Genomic DNA, 18,600 nt, shown 5'->3' with positions numbered 1-18,600 from the left:
CAGCTTCTATAAAGAACATGAATAGAATAAAACAAAGCACAGGATTGTATCTTTTATAAAAATTATAAAATTGTGTCACATATAAAAATGAAACATACATAAAAATGACAAAATGGTCTCAAAATGAATTCATCCCCTAATATGGATGTTCAGGGATAGGTTTTGACAAAATAATTTAGCTTGGGTGTCATACCAATACTGTCCTAGACTGTGAAGTAACAGCATGGTCAAATCCCAGTGCGCACATGCATGTTGTCGGTGGTCTTGTATATATACTTTGAAAATGAACACTGAGGCGTATTGCACACCTCAGCATAAAAACAAGCCATTGAAATGAAAACAATATAGTGCAGGTGGAGCAGCTCTAAAAAACCAGTGTAGGCAAGTGGCACTATGCTTTGGCAGAGCTTAATGTCAGGAAGCTACTCCCTGCAATAGTATCCCGATCCCAGGGTTAAGAGCAAGGCTGCTGGTAACAATGCATGACAAAAGCTTCATGTGTCAGAATGGGGCGAGAACAACTCTCATGTGGGACCAGGAGCTCACTAAGGTCAGCACACTGAGCAAGGAGTGGCACAGTCACAAAAGATCCTGTAGGGCTGATGCATGTCTCTGATCAGAGCTTATTCCCCATGCTAATCATGGCTGCTGGAGGAGGCTTTTCTCCACTGAAGACCCTTTGTTTGGAAAGTTTTTTCTGGACCTATGGGCCTGCACCGTTTCCTTCAAACTGGTGCATGTGGTGGTAGGAGTGGCAGTGTATTCTGCAGAGGAGCAGGCTGCGTGGGCTTCCCGTAATGCAAAATATCCAGGCTCGGCTTCCCCCTGTATCTGAAAAGATACCAATTCATCCTCAGTTCTGATCTCACCAGATCTGAACCAGGCTTCCTAGGACAGGTGCCGTATGGTTAGGCCATACTCTTAGATTTGAGAGATGCAGGCTTGAATTATGGAAGGCTGAGAAGAGAGCAGAGCGTAGTTCTCCTGAATGATTTCTCCAGGCAGTGAGTGATAAAATCCTTTGTGTCATTAGAAGAGTCCCCAATCCTGTCAGAACAGCGTATTTGTGGATTCAAGTGTAAGTACAAATCTGAAACTGGTACCCTGACAGCCCACCCAGTATAAAATCACCAGATTTCTGGCTCTCGTTCAGGCTTGCTGGGCAGAACTTTGAGGGTCTACCAAAAAGAAAAGCAGCTGGGGAATTTGGGCCTTCCATAGTTTGGCAGAAGGTGCCTAAATTTCTCTCTGGCACTCTTAAGTCTCCTCTGATCCTCTCTGGACCTCACTAAGGTCACTAACAATGCAGCAAAACTAATGTTTGGATTTGGATTTACCATCCCCACAGCTTACTTTCTAAAACGGGCAAATAGCCCCATATAAAGAGAATGTTGAATTTTCCTCTTGAGAACTACGGTTTATCCGTTTGCAAAAGAAGCAGGGAGGTAGAGGAGATAGACATGGCCTGCTGTTGTTGGATTATTACTAATGGAAAATCATCCTTCTGATTAGGTTTTCTTGTTGGGTTTGGGCTTTTTTTGTCCCCTCAAAAATCAGAAATCCACTTTATGAAGGATCAGAGTAATACATATTTCCACAGTATGTACATGCATAAGCCAGTTACTAGTTCTTCCTCTACGAGTGTTATTATTAGGTATTACTGTCATTATTACATATTACTTGTTACGTTAGTAATTCAGAAAACAGAAGTGTCATAGAGATGGCAAAACACTAGCCTACATTTTTGCAGTTGTGTTTCTGTTTTATTTATTAGTTCTAAAGTCATTCACTCTTTTCACCAACTCCCTTTTCCTGTTCCCCTATTTAAATTTATTTGGCTTATGCAAAACTACTCTGCCCCTGGAAAGAAGGATTTGGGAAAGTCACTCTGTACCCTGAGGCTCCTGTCAGATTCCTTTGAAAATTACTTAAAAAGGGAAACTATTGACAGACCTCTAGGAATTTATTCTCTTTCTATAGAGCATTAAATTATCAAAGACCAGATTCCAAAATGGATTCCCACATAAATGTATATGATTTCAACAAGGAAGGTGGCAGAAAACTTCGGTTTTAATTTGCAATGACAGAAAACAATCATTCTTTTCCTTAGGACTATTTGGAATTGAATCTTCAGGTGTTTCAGTTTTGAAGTAATTAAGTATAAGTGCAATGTAAGGCTCTCTTATTTCTGACTTCCTCAAAAAGGTCTACTGTCAATTAAAAGCCATCTTTTTTTTTTCCAGAATAAAAATGCTCATATTTCCTCCTGTGCCTGTTCCAAAGATTAAAGGGATCGACCCAGATCTCTTGAAGGTAATACTCTAAACTCTAAAGGTGCTCTAAACTCTACAGTGGGAATCACTGTAGTAGTAGCAGGTGACAATTGTTGTCCCAGGCAGAAAAATTTTGTAGAAGAAATTATGACACGGGGAGAGTTGCCACAGAATTAATTTTCATAAAATAATAAAAAACCCCTTGCAAATATTACATCAGCAACAGTTACCTTTGCTTAAGTTGACATCATAAAAAGCACAAACATTTTCATTATTTCCTTTATGACATTCATTTTCTGTTGCTTTATAGAAAGGAAAGCTAGATGAAGTGAACTCCATCTTAGCCAGCCACGACAGCTACAAGTCACAGCTATACAATGATGACTTGTGGGTTGAGTTTATTGAGTTGGACATAGAAGACCCTGATGAAAAGAACAGAGTCTCAGATACTGACAGGCTCCTGAGTGAAGGTCATCTGAAATCACACAGTTGCTTGGGAGCGAAAGATGACGATTCTGGACGGGCCAGTTGTTGTGAACCAGATATTCCAGAGACAGACTTCAGTGCAAGTGACACATGTGATGCCATCTCTGATATTGATCAGTTCAAAAAGGGTACTGAAAAAGAAGAGGATCTCTTGTGCCTTGATAGAAGAGATAATGATGAGTCACTTCCAACCCTTGCCAATACAGACACCCAACGGCCACATATGAGTACTCAGTCCCAAAATAGCCAGCCATGGCCACCTTTTGCAGACAGCATTGACCTAGCTAGTCCATCAGTCCATACCCAGCTAAGTAACCAGAATTCATTGACAAATACTGACTTTTATGCGCAAGTGAGTGATATTACTCCAGCAGGCAGTGTTGTACTTTCACCAGGGCAGAAATCCAAGGTGGGGAGAGCAAAATGTGAAGGCTGCACAAGACAAAACTTCACCATGGACAGTGCCTACTTCTGTGAGGCAGATGTGAAAAAATGTATTGCTGTAACTTCCCATGAAGAGTATGAGCCGCATGTTCAGGAGCAAAGCTGTAACGAGGATGCTTACTTCACCGCAGAGAGCCTTACCACTACCGGTGTCAATCTTGGAACTTCAACAGCAGAAACCCCAAATTCAGAGATGCCTGTCCCAGACTATACGTCTATTCATATCGTTCATTCTCCACAAGGCCTTGTGCTGAATGCAACTGCAGTGCCTGTGCCAGACAAGGAATTCAACGTGTCTTGTGGCTATGTGAGCACAGACCAGCTGAACAAAATCATGCCGTAGCTCTTCTTTGACTAGATGTGTGCAGTATTTCACAGCAGAGAGTCAACTCGGGCTTGTATGCTGAAACCAAAATGAAGTCTACAAGTTTTTCATGGTTCTTATAATTCTGTCTGCAATGTTGAAACATAAAATATTCATCAAAATATTCCTATTGTGTTCTGTAAATATTATCTATGAATTTGTCTTGAGAGTGTTTTACTAGCAGTGACTGTCTTGTTCTTGTGGGTGTTGATTTTTGTGATAGTAAACATTGAAATTACTATGTTTAATGTACAGTAAATCGTGCATTTTGATAAAGCTAAAAATCAGGTGGTTTAAAGTCTAAAAACTTAGTAAAAACTGTGCTGTTGGCAGAGATCTTTATATCAATAATTAGGAACTGAACATATAGGTGAAAAAACAAGTAGATTGAATAAATAACACATCTATTTTGACTTATATAAATTAATAAAATATATTTTAATATTTTAGTCATAAAGTATAATGTTTTCTATTAACTACACACTGTAGTACAGTTATGAAGACCCATGTAAGGAAAGTAATTGCTGCAATGTTAAAAAGGAGTTTTCTGTTTTATAAAAGTTTTGTTCACAGCAAAAAGAAAAAATAGATTTTTACAGAACCATTTTGTACCTCCAAAGAAACCTGTAGAGAAATTTTGAAATATTGTAGAAACTTAAAGTAACAGATTCTATTACTTTCTTATGGTAACTAATATAGAAATATACATTGGATTTAAAGTTTTATAGAAAACTTTAAAATAGACAAAATATTTGGGCAAATTATTCTGGTTTTTATCAGATTCTGGTTAATGCTACTAATATACTTTTTTACAAGTAAAATGTTGTTGACCACTATACTTTCACTGAAAATTTTTGAGAACACAGGAATAACCTCTGGTGACTTAGCAGCATGATCTCTTCACATTTGACCAACTTCTGAAGCCCTCCTACAACCAAAAGTGTCACTACATTTATTAGTTTGTGTCACATAAAGTCTTGATTAAAACAACAAAATAAGGACTTCAGGAGTTAGCCAGCAGTTCATTTTTAAAGATATAACAGGATTAGAAGACTTCAGTAGAACTAGAGAATTGGATACAGTAGTGTTCAAAAGTGTTTTTTATTTTTTGCAGCCTAACAGCATCTTCTACAACTGTGTTAGGCAGACTTTCAGAAGGAGAGGAGAGAAACCTGAAACTTGGTGGGAAAGCCGTCTTTTTTCTTACATTTATTACGAACTTGACAGAGCTTTGCAATGAACTATTGCTGCTTCGGAAGTTACCTTCCTAGGCCATGGTTTCATCATAGCAGGGTTCTTCTTAAAAAGCAGGCAGGGACGTTGATTTCTTTTTTTCTGACCTGAACAGGAGTGTATGAAGTGCAGCGAATGCTGGTCTTGCTCATGATGTCTCCCACTGAACTCACCAATGCTGTCTTTGTGACCAAGGGCTACAGGACTGGGCCCAGCTATTGGGTGGGATTTTTGAGTTTAGCACGTACTTTATGGTAAATGTGCATTAGATATTCTGCTCATTTGCTGCTATATTTTTCTAACAGCTACATTATTTAGTTTCATATAAAATTCCATAGATGGTAGACACTAATACAAGTAATGCCTATGTGTGTTTGGAACAAGTTTCCTACTCTGTTTCTATTGCCAAAAATAGTTAAAATACCTCAGTCAAACTCAGAATGTCATTTTGGTACTTTACTGGTCACACAAGCCATTATACGCTGGTCAGAAGATGTATCTTTCGGTTTCTATTTAACTTTACTTATGTCAGTGTTTTGTTTGTTTTTCTCAAAGTTTAATAAATGTATTGTCTTCGATTTGTCCTGACACAGTGTGTTTTATTGCAGATAATTATTTCAATGGAAAATAGAGGGTTTATGAGGAGAAATCAAGTATTTCTCATTTAATAAAGCAGAATGCAGCTTTTCTTAGAATACAAGCAATGCCTAATAGGATCAGTGTTTTCACTGATTGATATGTCTGTAGTTAAAAGTAGAAGCATGGACCTAAATTTATAGATGGAAATAGGACATGCTGTACCCAGAAATGTCTATTCATGTGTTACTAGCTTAGCAGACCAGTTTACCTTTGGCTGGAATAGCCTGTGGTTGCAAATAAACAAGCCGCAGCGGTTCAAGATCTGTACCTACAGCTGAATCCACAAACCAGATATTCTGACAAACCTCGATAGTGACTTGTAGTGATAGTTAAAATCTAGCAGTGTATGAATTCTGAGATGTCAGAAATGTCAGATAGTCTGTCTCTATGGAAAATGCTGTCTCTTGAATGGCTCCCAGTGTGTAACTTAGTAATGTACTACTCTCTTTTCTCTAGACATAGGGAGGGAGCTGTTGGAGGAATCCAGCTAGATAGACAAGAGCAAACCCTTTCCTCCCAAGGCAATCCGTGTATGATTCAGTTCCTTTACACAGATGTCCAATGCCATTTAAGGTACGTAACTGGGCTTCCAGGTGCTGGTCCAGAACAGCACAGGTCTTGTGTAGATTGTCTTAACTAAAAGCCTGAGTGTAGAATGCCCATGTTTTGGCAGTTGAAATGATCCCCAGTAGAAGAAAACAGCTCCAGGAATGTAAACATCTTTGTGTCAGGTAAGTCTAAGTTATCATTCTAGTTAATAGTCTAAAGAGCTACTTAGCTGACCAGATAAAGGTGTCTACTTTAGGTGAGCCGATGAGGTCTCTGCAGTCTTCAGACTGGAATGGGAGCATGGGCATCTTGCTCACATTCAGACACCAAATATATTTGTTAAATTAAGGTATCTTGATTTGAATTTCACCTCAGCTGAACCATTGGACAAGGTAATCCAGAGAGGGGCATTGGTTCTCTTACAGTTTATGCTGTCTATAGAAACATAAACTGTCTATAGAAACATTAATCTGTAGAAAATGCAAATGAACTATCATGGGGAATAAATATGCTTGCTTATACCTCCTGCTTGAAGAACTAAGTTCCAGAAGGCTTCTGCCTTTTATAAGGCTCTAAAATTACCAGAGCCCCAGTGAAAGTTGGATTCACAGCTGGACATTTAAGCAATGGCAGTGTGGTCCTTCCCCTGCCCTCTTCCCCCCAGTCCTGACCCTTGTTTCCATGACAATGCTGAAGAGATAACCTGTGGTGGTAGTGATGGATGGATCTGGGTCATGAGGGCTGTGTCCCAAAGACAGGTAAGAACACAAGAGCCAAGGGCTATTGTGAACCACGTGCCCACTTACCAGTGCTGGTCAAGATCTGACTCAAGCCAAGTGCAAAAGAAATTGTCAGTATGCAAACACGACTATGAGTTGATTATCTTACTCCGTGGACCCGTTGAGCTCTCCTGCATGGCAGCAGGCTGCACACTGGGATCTCCCCTTGAGTAGGGAGCCTCTCAAGGCTACTCGAGGCTGAGAGATTCCTTGTCACAATAGATTTTTATAATTTAAATTATTATAATAATACGGTAGCCACTGTTAGAAAACAACAGCTACTCTTAATGGAGACCCCAAAAGGTCAGTGTATGACATCAAAAGTGTTATGGAGAAACTGGTCAGATTAATTTCTAATGGGTGCTTAAGCTTAAAAATACTGAATATACCTCTGACTTTTCACTCTGATAAGTGAATAATAGACTAAACTCTGAAATCTTAGCTAAGCAATATAAAGGATTGATTGTGCATAGATAATCCTTTAGATATAAATTGGTGACCAAGTCTAAGACTATGTCTGGATCTAGCCCCACCTAAACTCCCCTCTGAGGAGGAGTTCAGGATGCAAAGGGGTCCTTTCTGAACGTCATGACTCAACCGGAGGGTCTCCCTGACAGTTTTGTCTGACCCTGTCCTCTGTGCAGTAAACATGTACCTTGCCATCGAATCTTCTCAAACCACTGCTGCATTTACTATCAAACTTTGTTAAATCTGTTCTATACCAAAAAATATACTGCTACTTCTCTCTTACGAGTAAGGTGCATCACTCCATCTGCAACTTAATGAAGACAGTGGATCACCACTGCTGTATGGTGAACTCCAGCTCCACTGCTCTCCCCTGTGCCAGTTCCAGTGCTCTCTGCCAGTGCCCTTCCATGAGCTGATCCAACTTTCTACAACCTGAGAAAATCACGAAAGCAAAGTATCACAAGTTACATTCTGTTGATTAATGAGTTAAACTGATTGAGCAACATCCTTGATGAGCACCAAGGAAGAAAGGATCATATGGCCAAGAGCAAAGGAGGTAGGAGCTAGAAGTGATCTTCCCAGGAGTATCTCCTTGGCGAAAACAGCTCCCTTATGCAGCTCACTCATGCAGGCAAGAAACAGGAGAAATACACAGCTCAAGGTAGGTGTGTGTTTGCAAAGACACAATGTAATCACCTCTTCTGGTGGTCACCTTAAAGGGACTGTGAAACACCAGCTTGAGCTCCTTCCCACCTCCAGCAGCAGCGCAGCTCAAGTAATCACATGCCTAATGGCTGCAGTCTGTACAGTTCACATAGTTCACATGTGGGTACTTAGAAGATAAATCCATGTTGGACTTGGCAGTTGTCTCTGGACTTTATGTTTTATACTGGCAATCCACTGTTTTCCTACAAAACACAGCAATCTATTATTTTGATATGATGCACTTGCCAAACACAGTAAAGCTTATATTACATGGCTGTAAAGCAAATTATTTACTTTCACCTTTTCTTTGAAGTGGGGGGAAATACATCTGTGGTCTACAGAAAAAGCCTCTGGATCAGCAATTTTTTATCTTCTCTCTTATTCATATTGCAAAATAATGCTACATATTGTCCCAATGCCAGACATGAGTCAATGTAAAAATGACAGAATTCATTCTTTTAGAAATGCCTATTAAATTGCAATTTCCAAGTTGCAATTCATGACTAAAATGTACAAGGTGAAGAGGAACAGACATCACAGATGGAACGCTGTAAGCAAGGAATATTTTGGTGGTAAATCCAGTAACTTTGACTGCATTAAAGATTTGGCATATAAACTGGTCATATGTTCCCATCCTTGGAATGACATTTTACACTTATATTTCCTATCAGAGGCTAGTCTATATGAATATCTGTAATGGGAAACCATGTTGTTTCTCAAAAGCAAGGAGGACTCAAGTTGCTGTGCTAGCTGCCTCTTAGTGTCAAGAAGCACACCTCAGTTTGGAAGAGTTAATTTTGAGCCCCTTTTATCCTTCAAAGACAATGTGCACTTCCAAGGCTTCAAGTTGCTGTTAAAAGAGACTGAAAAAGCATCATCTATACCCTTTTCCACTAAAATAATAAATAATTTTGTCAAATATAATGACTTACACTTCTATTCTTTACTACCTGAGTTGAAATATTTTCCCTGACTTCTGATACAGGAGGTGAGATAAGCAGATGTGACAGCTGTTCATTCTTTCTGAATAAAAATTAGCATTATCAAAGGTATGTTTTGTATTTCAAAATAGTAGGATTATTAAAGAGATGAGTGTAATGTAGACTTGCCGTGTTTTTAGAAATGTTTCAAGTTCATGACAGCAGCCTACGTTGGGAACACTCTACTCATTCACAGCTTAGTATATATAACTGTGTTTGGACCAGCAGTTATAAGAATGGGAAACAATGCTCTGGTTCAAAGAGAAACTTAAAACTATACAACATGTAGACAGAGTCAAGCTTTTTTCCTGCAGTGAGATGTGCTGTCTCAGGGACTTACTACCACACATTCTATAAAAACGAGTGCTTGACTCAGATTACCTAATTGGAGAGGAAAATGGAGAAAAAGTTTAAAGCATGTTGTTATTCTTTATTAAAGGACCAATTGTAGAATCATAGCATGATTTGGGTTGGAGGGGACCTTAAAGATCATTTAGTTCCAACCCCCCTGCCACAGGCAGCAACACCTTCCACCAGCCCAGGTTGGTCAAAGCCCCATCTAACCTGGCCTTGGACACTTCCAGGGATGGCGCATCCACAGCCTCTCTGGGCACACCTGTGCCAGTGCCTCACCACCCTCACAGTAAAGCATTTCTTCTCAATACCTAAATCTACCCTCTTTCAGTTTAAAGCCATTACCCAATGCAAACCTGGGGGGCAGGCAGACATGTAAACACTACAGGATATTACTTTTTCATTACCTATTTTTCAGCTCAAATTCAGAACATCCTAGTTCACCAAGACAGTGGAATTGGTGAGATTTTAACCAGCTTCTATAGCCAATTGACTTTGAGGAGATACCAGTGGCTGTATTTCTCTCTTGGAACTTCTGCTGTTTTAAGTGTAATTTTACAGTACAAATTCTTTTTTCTGACTAATCATTATTAACTGCACACACAGTCACTGCTTTAACCACCATAGAAACCATGCCCTGAGGCCACAGAGAAGCAAAATGTAGCTCAAATCCATTTCTGTGATTTGTATATTACTTAAACACTCTGTCATAACTGTATTGAGCAAGCATTTCCTCACCTTCTCCAATCAGGACTATTAGAGAGAGCAGGCAACATTCAGAAACAGATGGAAAAGAAGAGAACAGGTGCAGTGGACCAGCTGCCAGGATTCAGCAACCTGCAGGGTAATCAGCTGTGTAGGAGGATCTGTAGGAGTGGTGTGGATGACAACTGTAGTCAGTAGTTGTAATGAAAAGCAGATGCAGCTGTTAAAATTGATGCACTTAGTAAACTGACACAAATGTTTGACAGGGTTTTTTTTTCTGCTACAGGTTTTGATATCTCCTTTGCATAATACAAACTTATTTATCCTAATATATGAAATTTAGCTGAGTAATCATATATTAGCTTCCTGAAATTAGTCTGACAAAGCAGGGGAACCTTCCACATCATGTTGCAAATTGTGAGAGAACATAGCTGATCTCCCCTCCTCCAAAGTGGAAGGAATAAAAGTCTGCAGAAGGCTTAGTGGAAGCAAAAGCGTAGCTGAAGAGCTGACAACATTCTGTAGCTTCCTGTCACAGATGCTATAAATGATGCTTCCACCACTGCCCTTGGTCTGCTTTTGAGCTCATGGTGAAGGAAATACAATCTGTTCCATAAGAGACACCTGAGGCCTAGGCATGCCAGGAAACAATCCTTACACTTTTTTCTCCAGTAATAAAATTAAAAGGACATGTATTTTACATATTTTTTCACTTGCATATGAAACCTTATGATATTATACCAGAAAACCATAAAGTATAGAACAGTATATGAGTATTTTCTGATCTATTTCACAGCAGCTATCTGTGTAGCACGTACAGTGCTACAGCCTCAGGTTACAAACAAAAGAAATACCAGTTTTGCCCTTCTGGATGGAAAACTTCTTCAGGAGCTAATTCTGTGAGCCAACTAAATGTACTTTCCTTGGAAGAGTAAGGCACAAGTTCAGAAAGCTACCAAAGACAACGTGATTCCTAGCAAAACTGTGCTACCAAATGAGTGGGTCCAACCCTTCTTCAACAGCTGTCTGATCTCTGTAGGCTTGTTACCCAGAGATACTACGATCACCATGAGCACCCTGTCCTCAAGCTGTGGCCTGGCTAGTGGGGTTCCTTAAAATACATTCTTCCCTATGCATTAGAATTCTTTCTCTGTCATGGCATATTGTTTTGATGGCATCAGAAATATTTGCTAGTTCCTTTAAATGCCATGAAAACTTTTAAGTGAAATTTCCTGAGCCAAATTACTGATGGAAGAAAGTGCAACTCTGGGCAAGGACCTGTGTTAACTTCAATTAGATTTGTAAGCGTACAGTATTCAAAAGTGCAAAATTTTACTCAAGTATAGTTGATACAATTTGTAGCAGTATTCAGACTATAAGAAAAGACTAGCCAAAGAATTACCTATTTTATAAAAAGCTCTAGGGACACAAAGTCTCTTGCTTTGATAGTGTAAATAATGGCAAATGTGTCACTTTCTTCAGAATGTGATTATTAATTAGCTGATTTCTGCTAATCAATCAATTGTAACAACCTTCTGAACTTACTTGAGGAATGTATTAAATGACTATTTAGAAGACAAATGCATGTTTTTAGCCTGGCACTGATAGTTGAGCACTGTCACAAACGGAAGTACAAGAAAATAGAAGCTTACGTCTTGACAAGTTGTCTTCCTGTTTCCATGGTGTAGTAAATGATGCTTTAGGCACAAGCATTCGTTTCTCACAAGACTACCCCCAACTGCTTAACTTCCATAGGAGAAGGGCTAATAGTTAATGGAAGGAAAATTAAGAAAAAAAAATAAAACAAACAAAGCATTGTCTAAACAGACTCCTTTGCATAGGATCAATCAGACAAGATTTGATAATCTCTGGAAAATGTAGTCCATTTCAAAGCAGTATGTTCTTACAGTCTAGTAGATATATTTAAGAAACTATGCTCCTTGCCAATCTGACACATACGTACACATTTGTGTGGTTCAGGCACTCACTACCACCCTGATGGGTTTTTTTAGGAGTACAAGAAAACTACATCAGAAGTTCAGCATTACTTTAAATGTACAAGACATCCAGAATTACAAATAAATTATAAGAATACAATCGTTAGAATTGTGCTTAAAATTGAAATTCTAATAGTTTGACCCATCAGTACATCAACAGAAAGATAAATCTGATGTAAGAGAGAAAGCAAAGAAATGCAGGCTAGGTTACCTATGAAGCCATTGGAAGCAATACAATTACTTCTCTTGACTTTGTCCTTCCTTCTCTATTACTCTTCATCCCTGAGGTTCAGCAGTCATCCTTGTCATATGCTATTTAAACTGGACATAATACCTATTTGTTAAATGCTTCCACGCAAAGCCTGGTTTTTGTAGGCTTGCACCACGGGTTGCAGGACAGAGCTTTGGCATGGCTGGAAGGCTGACATGGCTGCAGTATAAATAGTAAATAGTAATTTGTAAAGTGAAAACCTTTTGAGAAGAAAATTATTCTAGTGACTTGAAGTTTTACAGAAGCAAATAATAAAAATCAACAATATATTTTTGCATAAGTATATTCTCTCTGAAACTGAATCCAAGTGGATGATACTGGTACACTCTAACGAAGAATACTTGACTACTGAAGAACTCATGTTGAAGAACATCTGAATCTGCTTGTGTACCGATAGACACTTTCTTCCCTGTACTACAGACTAAACTTTTGTAATAATGTAGTTACATTATTTAGCCTAAGTATGTGATTTCTGTTTAGGCATGCATATGTATGTGTATGATTGAGCAAATTTAAAAAAGCCCAACATAAGTGAGCATGTGTGTCAGACAAAGAGCAAACGTGCTGTGCTACAAATTAACGTTTTCACTCCTTGGGTGATGGTTGAGACTTTTAAAACAAAATTATTGTTCTGACAAGCTAAATGACTGCAAAGGCCTCTTAGGCTCTAATGACATATGAGCAGCTTTTTTCTTCTTGGGAACAACACGTACCAGTCTGTCTATACAACAAAGTGCTAGAACATGCTGTGGTACCTTCAATACTGTACAGCTAAATATTTTACTAAATGTTATGCTGCAAACACAGGCTATTCCAAAAAAAGACCCGTAGACAGCATGATACAGTGAGCTGATTTTCCATGTGTAGTACCTTAGAAAGTTATTTCAGAAGGCAAACCAAAGCCATTTTAAGTTGAACATGTGGTACAGCTAATGCAGAAGTTTGTGTGATTTTTAGATCTGACTCCAATGACTCCTGGAGACAACAAAATCCAGGTTTTTACCGAGTCACAGAATGATACACATTTTAGGAGATTTCATTTCCAATTTACCTAGTGTTTACCTTCCTTTTCATTTTACTTCATCCTGCATCACAGAACACTCCTTAAGATTACAAGCATATGGAATTTATATAAGCGACATCAGAAATTTACTTCCCACCAAGGTCCTGTTACAAATATTTAAACTTGTATTTTGATACACCATAAGCACTAATGCTAAGCCATTATTTTTTCAATTACTGAACCTCTAAAGCAAAGATTAGGTCATTCTTTGCCAAGCAAAAAGACACAAGGACAAAGAAAAAACTTGGTGGAAGAATATTTCTGTTCTGTTGCTGAACAAAATAACAGCTTGTGAATATGCTGAAACTAAGCAGCTTTTTATGTTGTTTGGTGGCTCCAGTTAGGAGAATAAGGTCACATATTCAGTGTTTTTTTCTTCTTGGCTTTTTTTCATAGCCAACATGCATGAGGGATGGTAACATGCAATCAACGATTTTTACTGAGGTCATTTTAATAGCTACAGATATTGTTTTAATGGATATATTTTCCTGTATACACATATATATTTATTTATCAATTTAAAATCTATATTTAAATGTGTTCTAGTATATTACCCTGCTTAATAAACATGTATTTGTATGTTTTCATCCTTTGGACAAATAAAGAACATTTTGAGGAATGAAACAGAAATGGGTGCTTCTATATCAAAAATCCCTCCTCACAGACATCTTTCATCTCCTAAACCAGAAAAATAAATTCTAGCAAGAGGAATACAACATAGCAAACAGTATGCTGATGCCCAAGATGCACGATAGTAAAATCTATCCTCCATCTTACTAAGCTAGCCTGCGGCCTAACACTATAGCATGTTAAGCACTGTGATGAGTGCTCCAGCAGTCTAGAGCAGGTTAAAACCTGTGCTCTTCCTTCCATGTGCTCTTCAGAGAAGAGGAAAACAGTAATTTTGTAAACTGAGTTGAACCTTGCAAATCTTAACTGTGTAAATGCAACTGACACCTTCCTCTGGTATGGCTGAGTTTGTAAGGAAGAGTACTAAAGACCACCAAAATGTAGTAATAGCATGAAGGTCGTTAAGAAATCACCCAAGCCTATGCCTAACCATGAGATTTTCAACATACACTGCTGATGTTGTTCGTGAGAAGTAGAATAGGAAACATGTGTGGGACTGCCATGTTATAGGTCTTTGGCACACAAGTTTCTCTTACAGGGTTGCTCACAATGGCAATAAAAGGCCATTGTTTTCTATTTGTGTTAGAAACCCTCTGTAGGTTGTACTGCATTAATACAGCATCAACCGGCTACCTGCCGGTTTCTGCCAGAAAAGATCTCCTTTGCCTAACACACAGTGGATATCAGACATTTTTTCAGTGACCACCAGACCTGAACTGTCTTGCCAGACAAGTTACTGTCATATAAAAAGGCAAAAAAAAAAATAGAACGAACTCCAAATGAACTATAGAAAAACTCTCATAGTTTTAGAAGTTTGCAGTACTAAACTGCTTACTACTTTAGCAGCAGTATTTTCAAAACCTAAAACAAAAGAATATCTGCTGACAGCTAAACCTTCCATGTTAAATGTTTTACCCCTGTCTTACAGGTTTTTGTTCTATGTATTTCTGTGTCAAAATACCTCACCCATTTTTCCATCAGTTTTTTTTCTGTATTTTTTCCCACTCTGCTCATAGTTATCACCTTCCCAGAGGTTAAATGACGTATTTACATACGAGTCATTTACCATAGCATAATTACAAATATAGCATATGGCCACAGGGTAACATTTTTGCCTAATCATGAGAACTGGATTTCAGTCTTCATTCCCTGTCTTCTTGTGAATGTAATCTATAAAATAAAGCCTCCGCTAGATAATCAACAGAAAAAACAATGTGTGCAATGCACTGTGGTTTACTGTGCATTAAAATCTTCACCACTCAGTTTGTTGGGGTTTTTTATAGCAATCAATTGTGCATGTGATTGTGCATGTTTTTCTGGATCTAAGACAAGAAGATATTGCTGGGACATTTCACTTTGACTAAAATGCTGATCTAGTCTTTTCTAACAAATAACTTGGAATTAAATAAAATAAATTTTTAAAATCTCTAACAAATTAAACTTGGAACTTTTTTCTTGAAGTAAATAACCTTTTGAACAGGTTTTTGGCAGTGCTGCAGTTTACAAGTGTTACCAAAAGATTGGTTGAAGAAACTTTCTATGAGTTGTTTTGAAGTTTAGAAAGCCGGCATTCTTTATTACAGTGCCGGGAGCATGGGGGATATCTCATCCTAACATGCTAACCTTGTCCTCAAATACATGTCCCTTATATTCTGTATAATCATACATATGCATTAAGTTTCCCCCAAATCCATCCATATTTTATTGTTTCCCAGAATTCATTTATATTAGTCCCTCCTTCTTTTGCACATGTGTAGTTTTCTTCTGAATTGAGTCAAAGGGCTGCTTTTGTGACCACCAACCTAAATCCGTTTCTTGATACTTCATGACCTGGTCATCTTGGTCCTCTTTTACAATGTTTTCTTGGCAAAACCTTCTAGGTTTCCATAAGATTCAATTAGTCCTTTTCTTTCATCCTAGATGTTCCTTCAATATTTAATTAGTTGTTCTTTCTCATCTCAGATGCTCCTTTCAAGTTGGATTATAAATCTCATCCATACAATACCAGGCCTTCTTGATCATAATCTTAATAATTATACTAATACAAGGACTTCTCAATTACAATCTAATAATTATACTAAGGTTATACATTAAACTTCTGGCATCACAAGGCCAATTGAAAGTGTGTAACAGATTTTGTGAAAATTGGTCAGTGAAGTGAGGAAAGTGAGCTAGAAAACATGAGCAGCGTGTACCGAGTTCCCTGGGACATGGCCACCAGAATACCCCTTCCCCTATTACTATCTGTCATTGTGACATGCTTCGCAGTGTGTCCTTTCCCTGCTTGTATCTCAGCTGTGGATCTTCTACCCACAAAGCTTATTTTTATCACCACTGTCCTGGTGGACAGCAACTCTCAAGCATTCTGATAAAGCAGTTGGTTGCAAACAGCATTCGTGACCATGACTGGTAGGTTGATATTTCTCTGGATGTTCTGAGGCATGAAGAGTCCTGCATGCTCACACAGTTTCTGATCTGCACGATAGGCAGTTCTGCTCTGAGGACAGCATCAACAAGCATTCAAGGTGTAACAGCTCCCCTCTCTGTTACAAACAAAACCAAGACCATCTGAGAACGCTGCGGCATACTTAGCATTTGTAAGAAGTCCATTTATTCTAGCATGCAGGTGTAGCTCTGGGAATGTAATTTTACAGCCTGTGTCTGAAAAAATCTATGTCTGTAAAGTAAATTAACAGTTGTGTCTGAGTCCAAGCCTGTAAAACAATGTGTCTTCGGATTATGCCATAAAAATCTTCTCCTTGAAGATATTCCAAACCCAACTTGACAAGACCATGAGAAACCCATTCTAGCTTTGAAGCCGGCCCTGTCTGCAGAAGCTGTTTGAACCCAGAACTCCAGAAGCCTCTTCCAAACTAAAGTATTCAGTCATTCTCTTAACTATGACAAATAGTCACTCACTCTCACTCACTCAGCACTACTAACCCTGAAACCTAGTTATTATCACTGAAATGAAAAAATGGCTGACGTTTTTCTGTGAAGTTTTCAGCTAGGGTACCTAGCTAAGAAGCCTATTCTACAGTTACAACATTGACTGATACGAACCCAACTACTGAAGAATCCCCACTGTCTCAGCACAGTTTATTTCCATGGTAAGGAAGGATATTAAACCTCACATTAGACACTCCTGCCACGATTAAAAGAGAGGTTGGTATGTCTGGATCATCAACCCAACTTTAGCCTAGAAAAGAAGCAATTCATACCTAGTAAGGTGGGAAGAAGCTGTAGGAGGGGGAGTTGTTTCATTTCCCTGTGGGACCATGGGCTTGGTCACCTCTGATTTCACATGGATGTTACTCAGCAATGCAATGGGTCCCTAGGAGTCCTACATGTATCTTTCAAAAAAAAAAACAAACCCACAAAACCTTAGGACAAGTTAATCTTAATGGGCCTGGCTACCAAATTTCCATAACAGAAAAGAAAAACAATGACATAACTTGCTCCTTTTATGATTTAAGCAAAACAGTTGATTTCCCAGCCTACCCAAAGCAGCAGCACAACCCTCCGTCACCTCCAGCACCCCAGCACCACTGTGGCCTCCAGGAAGCCCGTGGCCTCCAGGTAGCCCGCTGTGGCCTCCAGGAAGCCCCAGGCCCTGGCCTCCACCTGGCTACACAGCCTCCAGCCTGGGGGTGCGCCCCCTGAGGTGGGTGTCTTGGAAGCTTTCCTAAGAAGCTCTTCACGGCAATTTCCCTCAGAAAAATGAATGGTAGGCTGGGGAGCATCACTGGTCAGTAGCCATGTGATGTGAAGTATGAATACTGAGAAACCAGTGATAAACTGAAACAGAACAAGGTCTTAAAAAAAAAAGATGAGTCAAGATGAGTTTGGTACAACGCTCTGGGTGATGCTCTGTTTGTGTTGAGAAAGGAATGTACTCTGAATAATTCGAAAAGGTTCCACTGAATGTACTCTGAATTATTAGAAAAGTTGGGCACCTGAAGGAGATAAGGAGACCATCAAGTCAGGAAATCACTGAACAAAGAAAATTGAAAGGTCTACTCCACCTAGATCCCACCTACTGTGAATGGAACTATTAGGTGTCAAAATCAAATGAGTATGTATGTAAAGACATTGTGTAACCTCTCACGAAAGCTGTATTAAAAAAAAAAAAAAAAAAAAAGCTTTTAAAAAACTCTAACTTTTCACTGAAAACTTTGGAGCTAGTTTGTCTGGTGCGAATCGGCTAGCTCCCCAACATTGCACAAAATAAATACCTTTGCAGCTTAAAGACAAAATTTGTCTCTGAGCAGTTACTCTGTGGCATTTTGGCATCAAAAGTGAATGGCTGAATCTCTCACTCACAGAAGTGCTCCCATCCATCTATTTGATGCCACTCGAAGGAACATTCATCCGCACATGAAGTGCCCCCTCAGCTGGCGTTAAGATCCATGTGAGGAACCATTTGATAAAATAACTCACGTACTGCACGGAGGAGTGAGATCAGGGCCTCAACACGTGCCCTGCTGAGGTGTTCATGTTTTGTTTGGGAGTATTTGATGGAGCAGTAAGCTGCGGCGCTGTCCTTGGGGTTATATATATCAAGGCAGCATCGGGGTTCGCTGCCCCGCATTCCTCTACCACCCTGCCCCCAGGCAGGCGCCATCCCCGGCCACCCCGGGGAGACTTGGCGAGGGGTGCC

General features: G+C 39.1%; 1 protein-coding gene across 13 annotated transcripts in view; it reads left to right on the top strand.

The window, feature by feature from the left end:
- GHR (growth hormone receptor) overlaps positions 1 to 5,378 on the top strand; it is a 125,435-nt gene extending 120,057 nt beyond the window's left edge. For all 13 annotated transcript variants that reach the window (XM_040580395.1, XM_040580407.1, XM_040580403.1 and 10 more), the window contains 2 exons: positions 2,244 to 2,313; positions 2,584 to 5,378. In XM_040580395.1, the coding sequence (XP_040436329.1) occupies positions 2,244 to 2,313; positions 2,584 to 3,546 (1,033 nt within the window). In that variant the 3' untranslated portion in view covers positions 3,547 to 5,378. The remainder of the gene's footprint in view (positions 1 to 2,243; positions 2,314 to 2,583) is intronic.
- The last annotated feature ends 13,222 nt before the right edge of the window (positions 5,379 to 18,600 follow it).

The sequence above is a fragment of the Falco naumanni genome, chromosome Z (assembly GCF_017639655.2).
Source record: "Falco naumanni isolate bFalNau1 chromosome Z, bFalNau1.pat, whole genome shotgun sequence".
In the NCBI taxonomy this organism is placed as follows: Eukaryota; Metazoa; Chordata; class Aves; order Falconiformes; family Falconidae; genus Falco; species Falco naumanni.
Note: the sequence above shows the minus strand (reverse complement) of the source record. Positions and strands in the feature narration are given on the sequence as shown.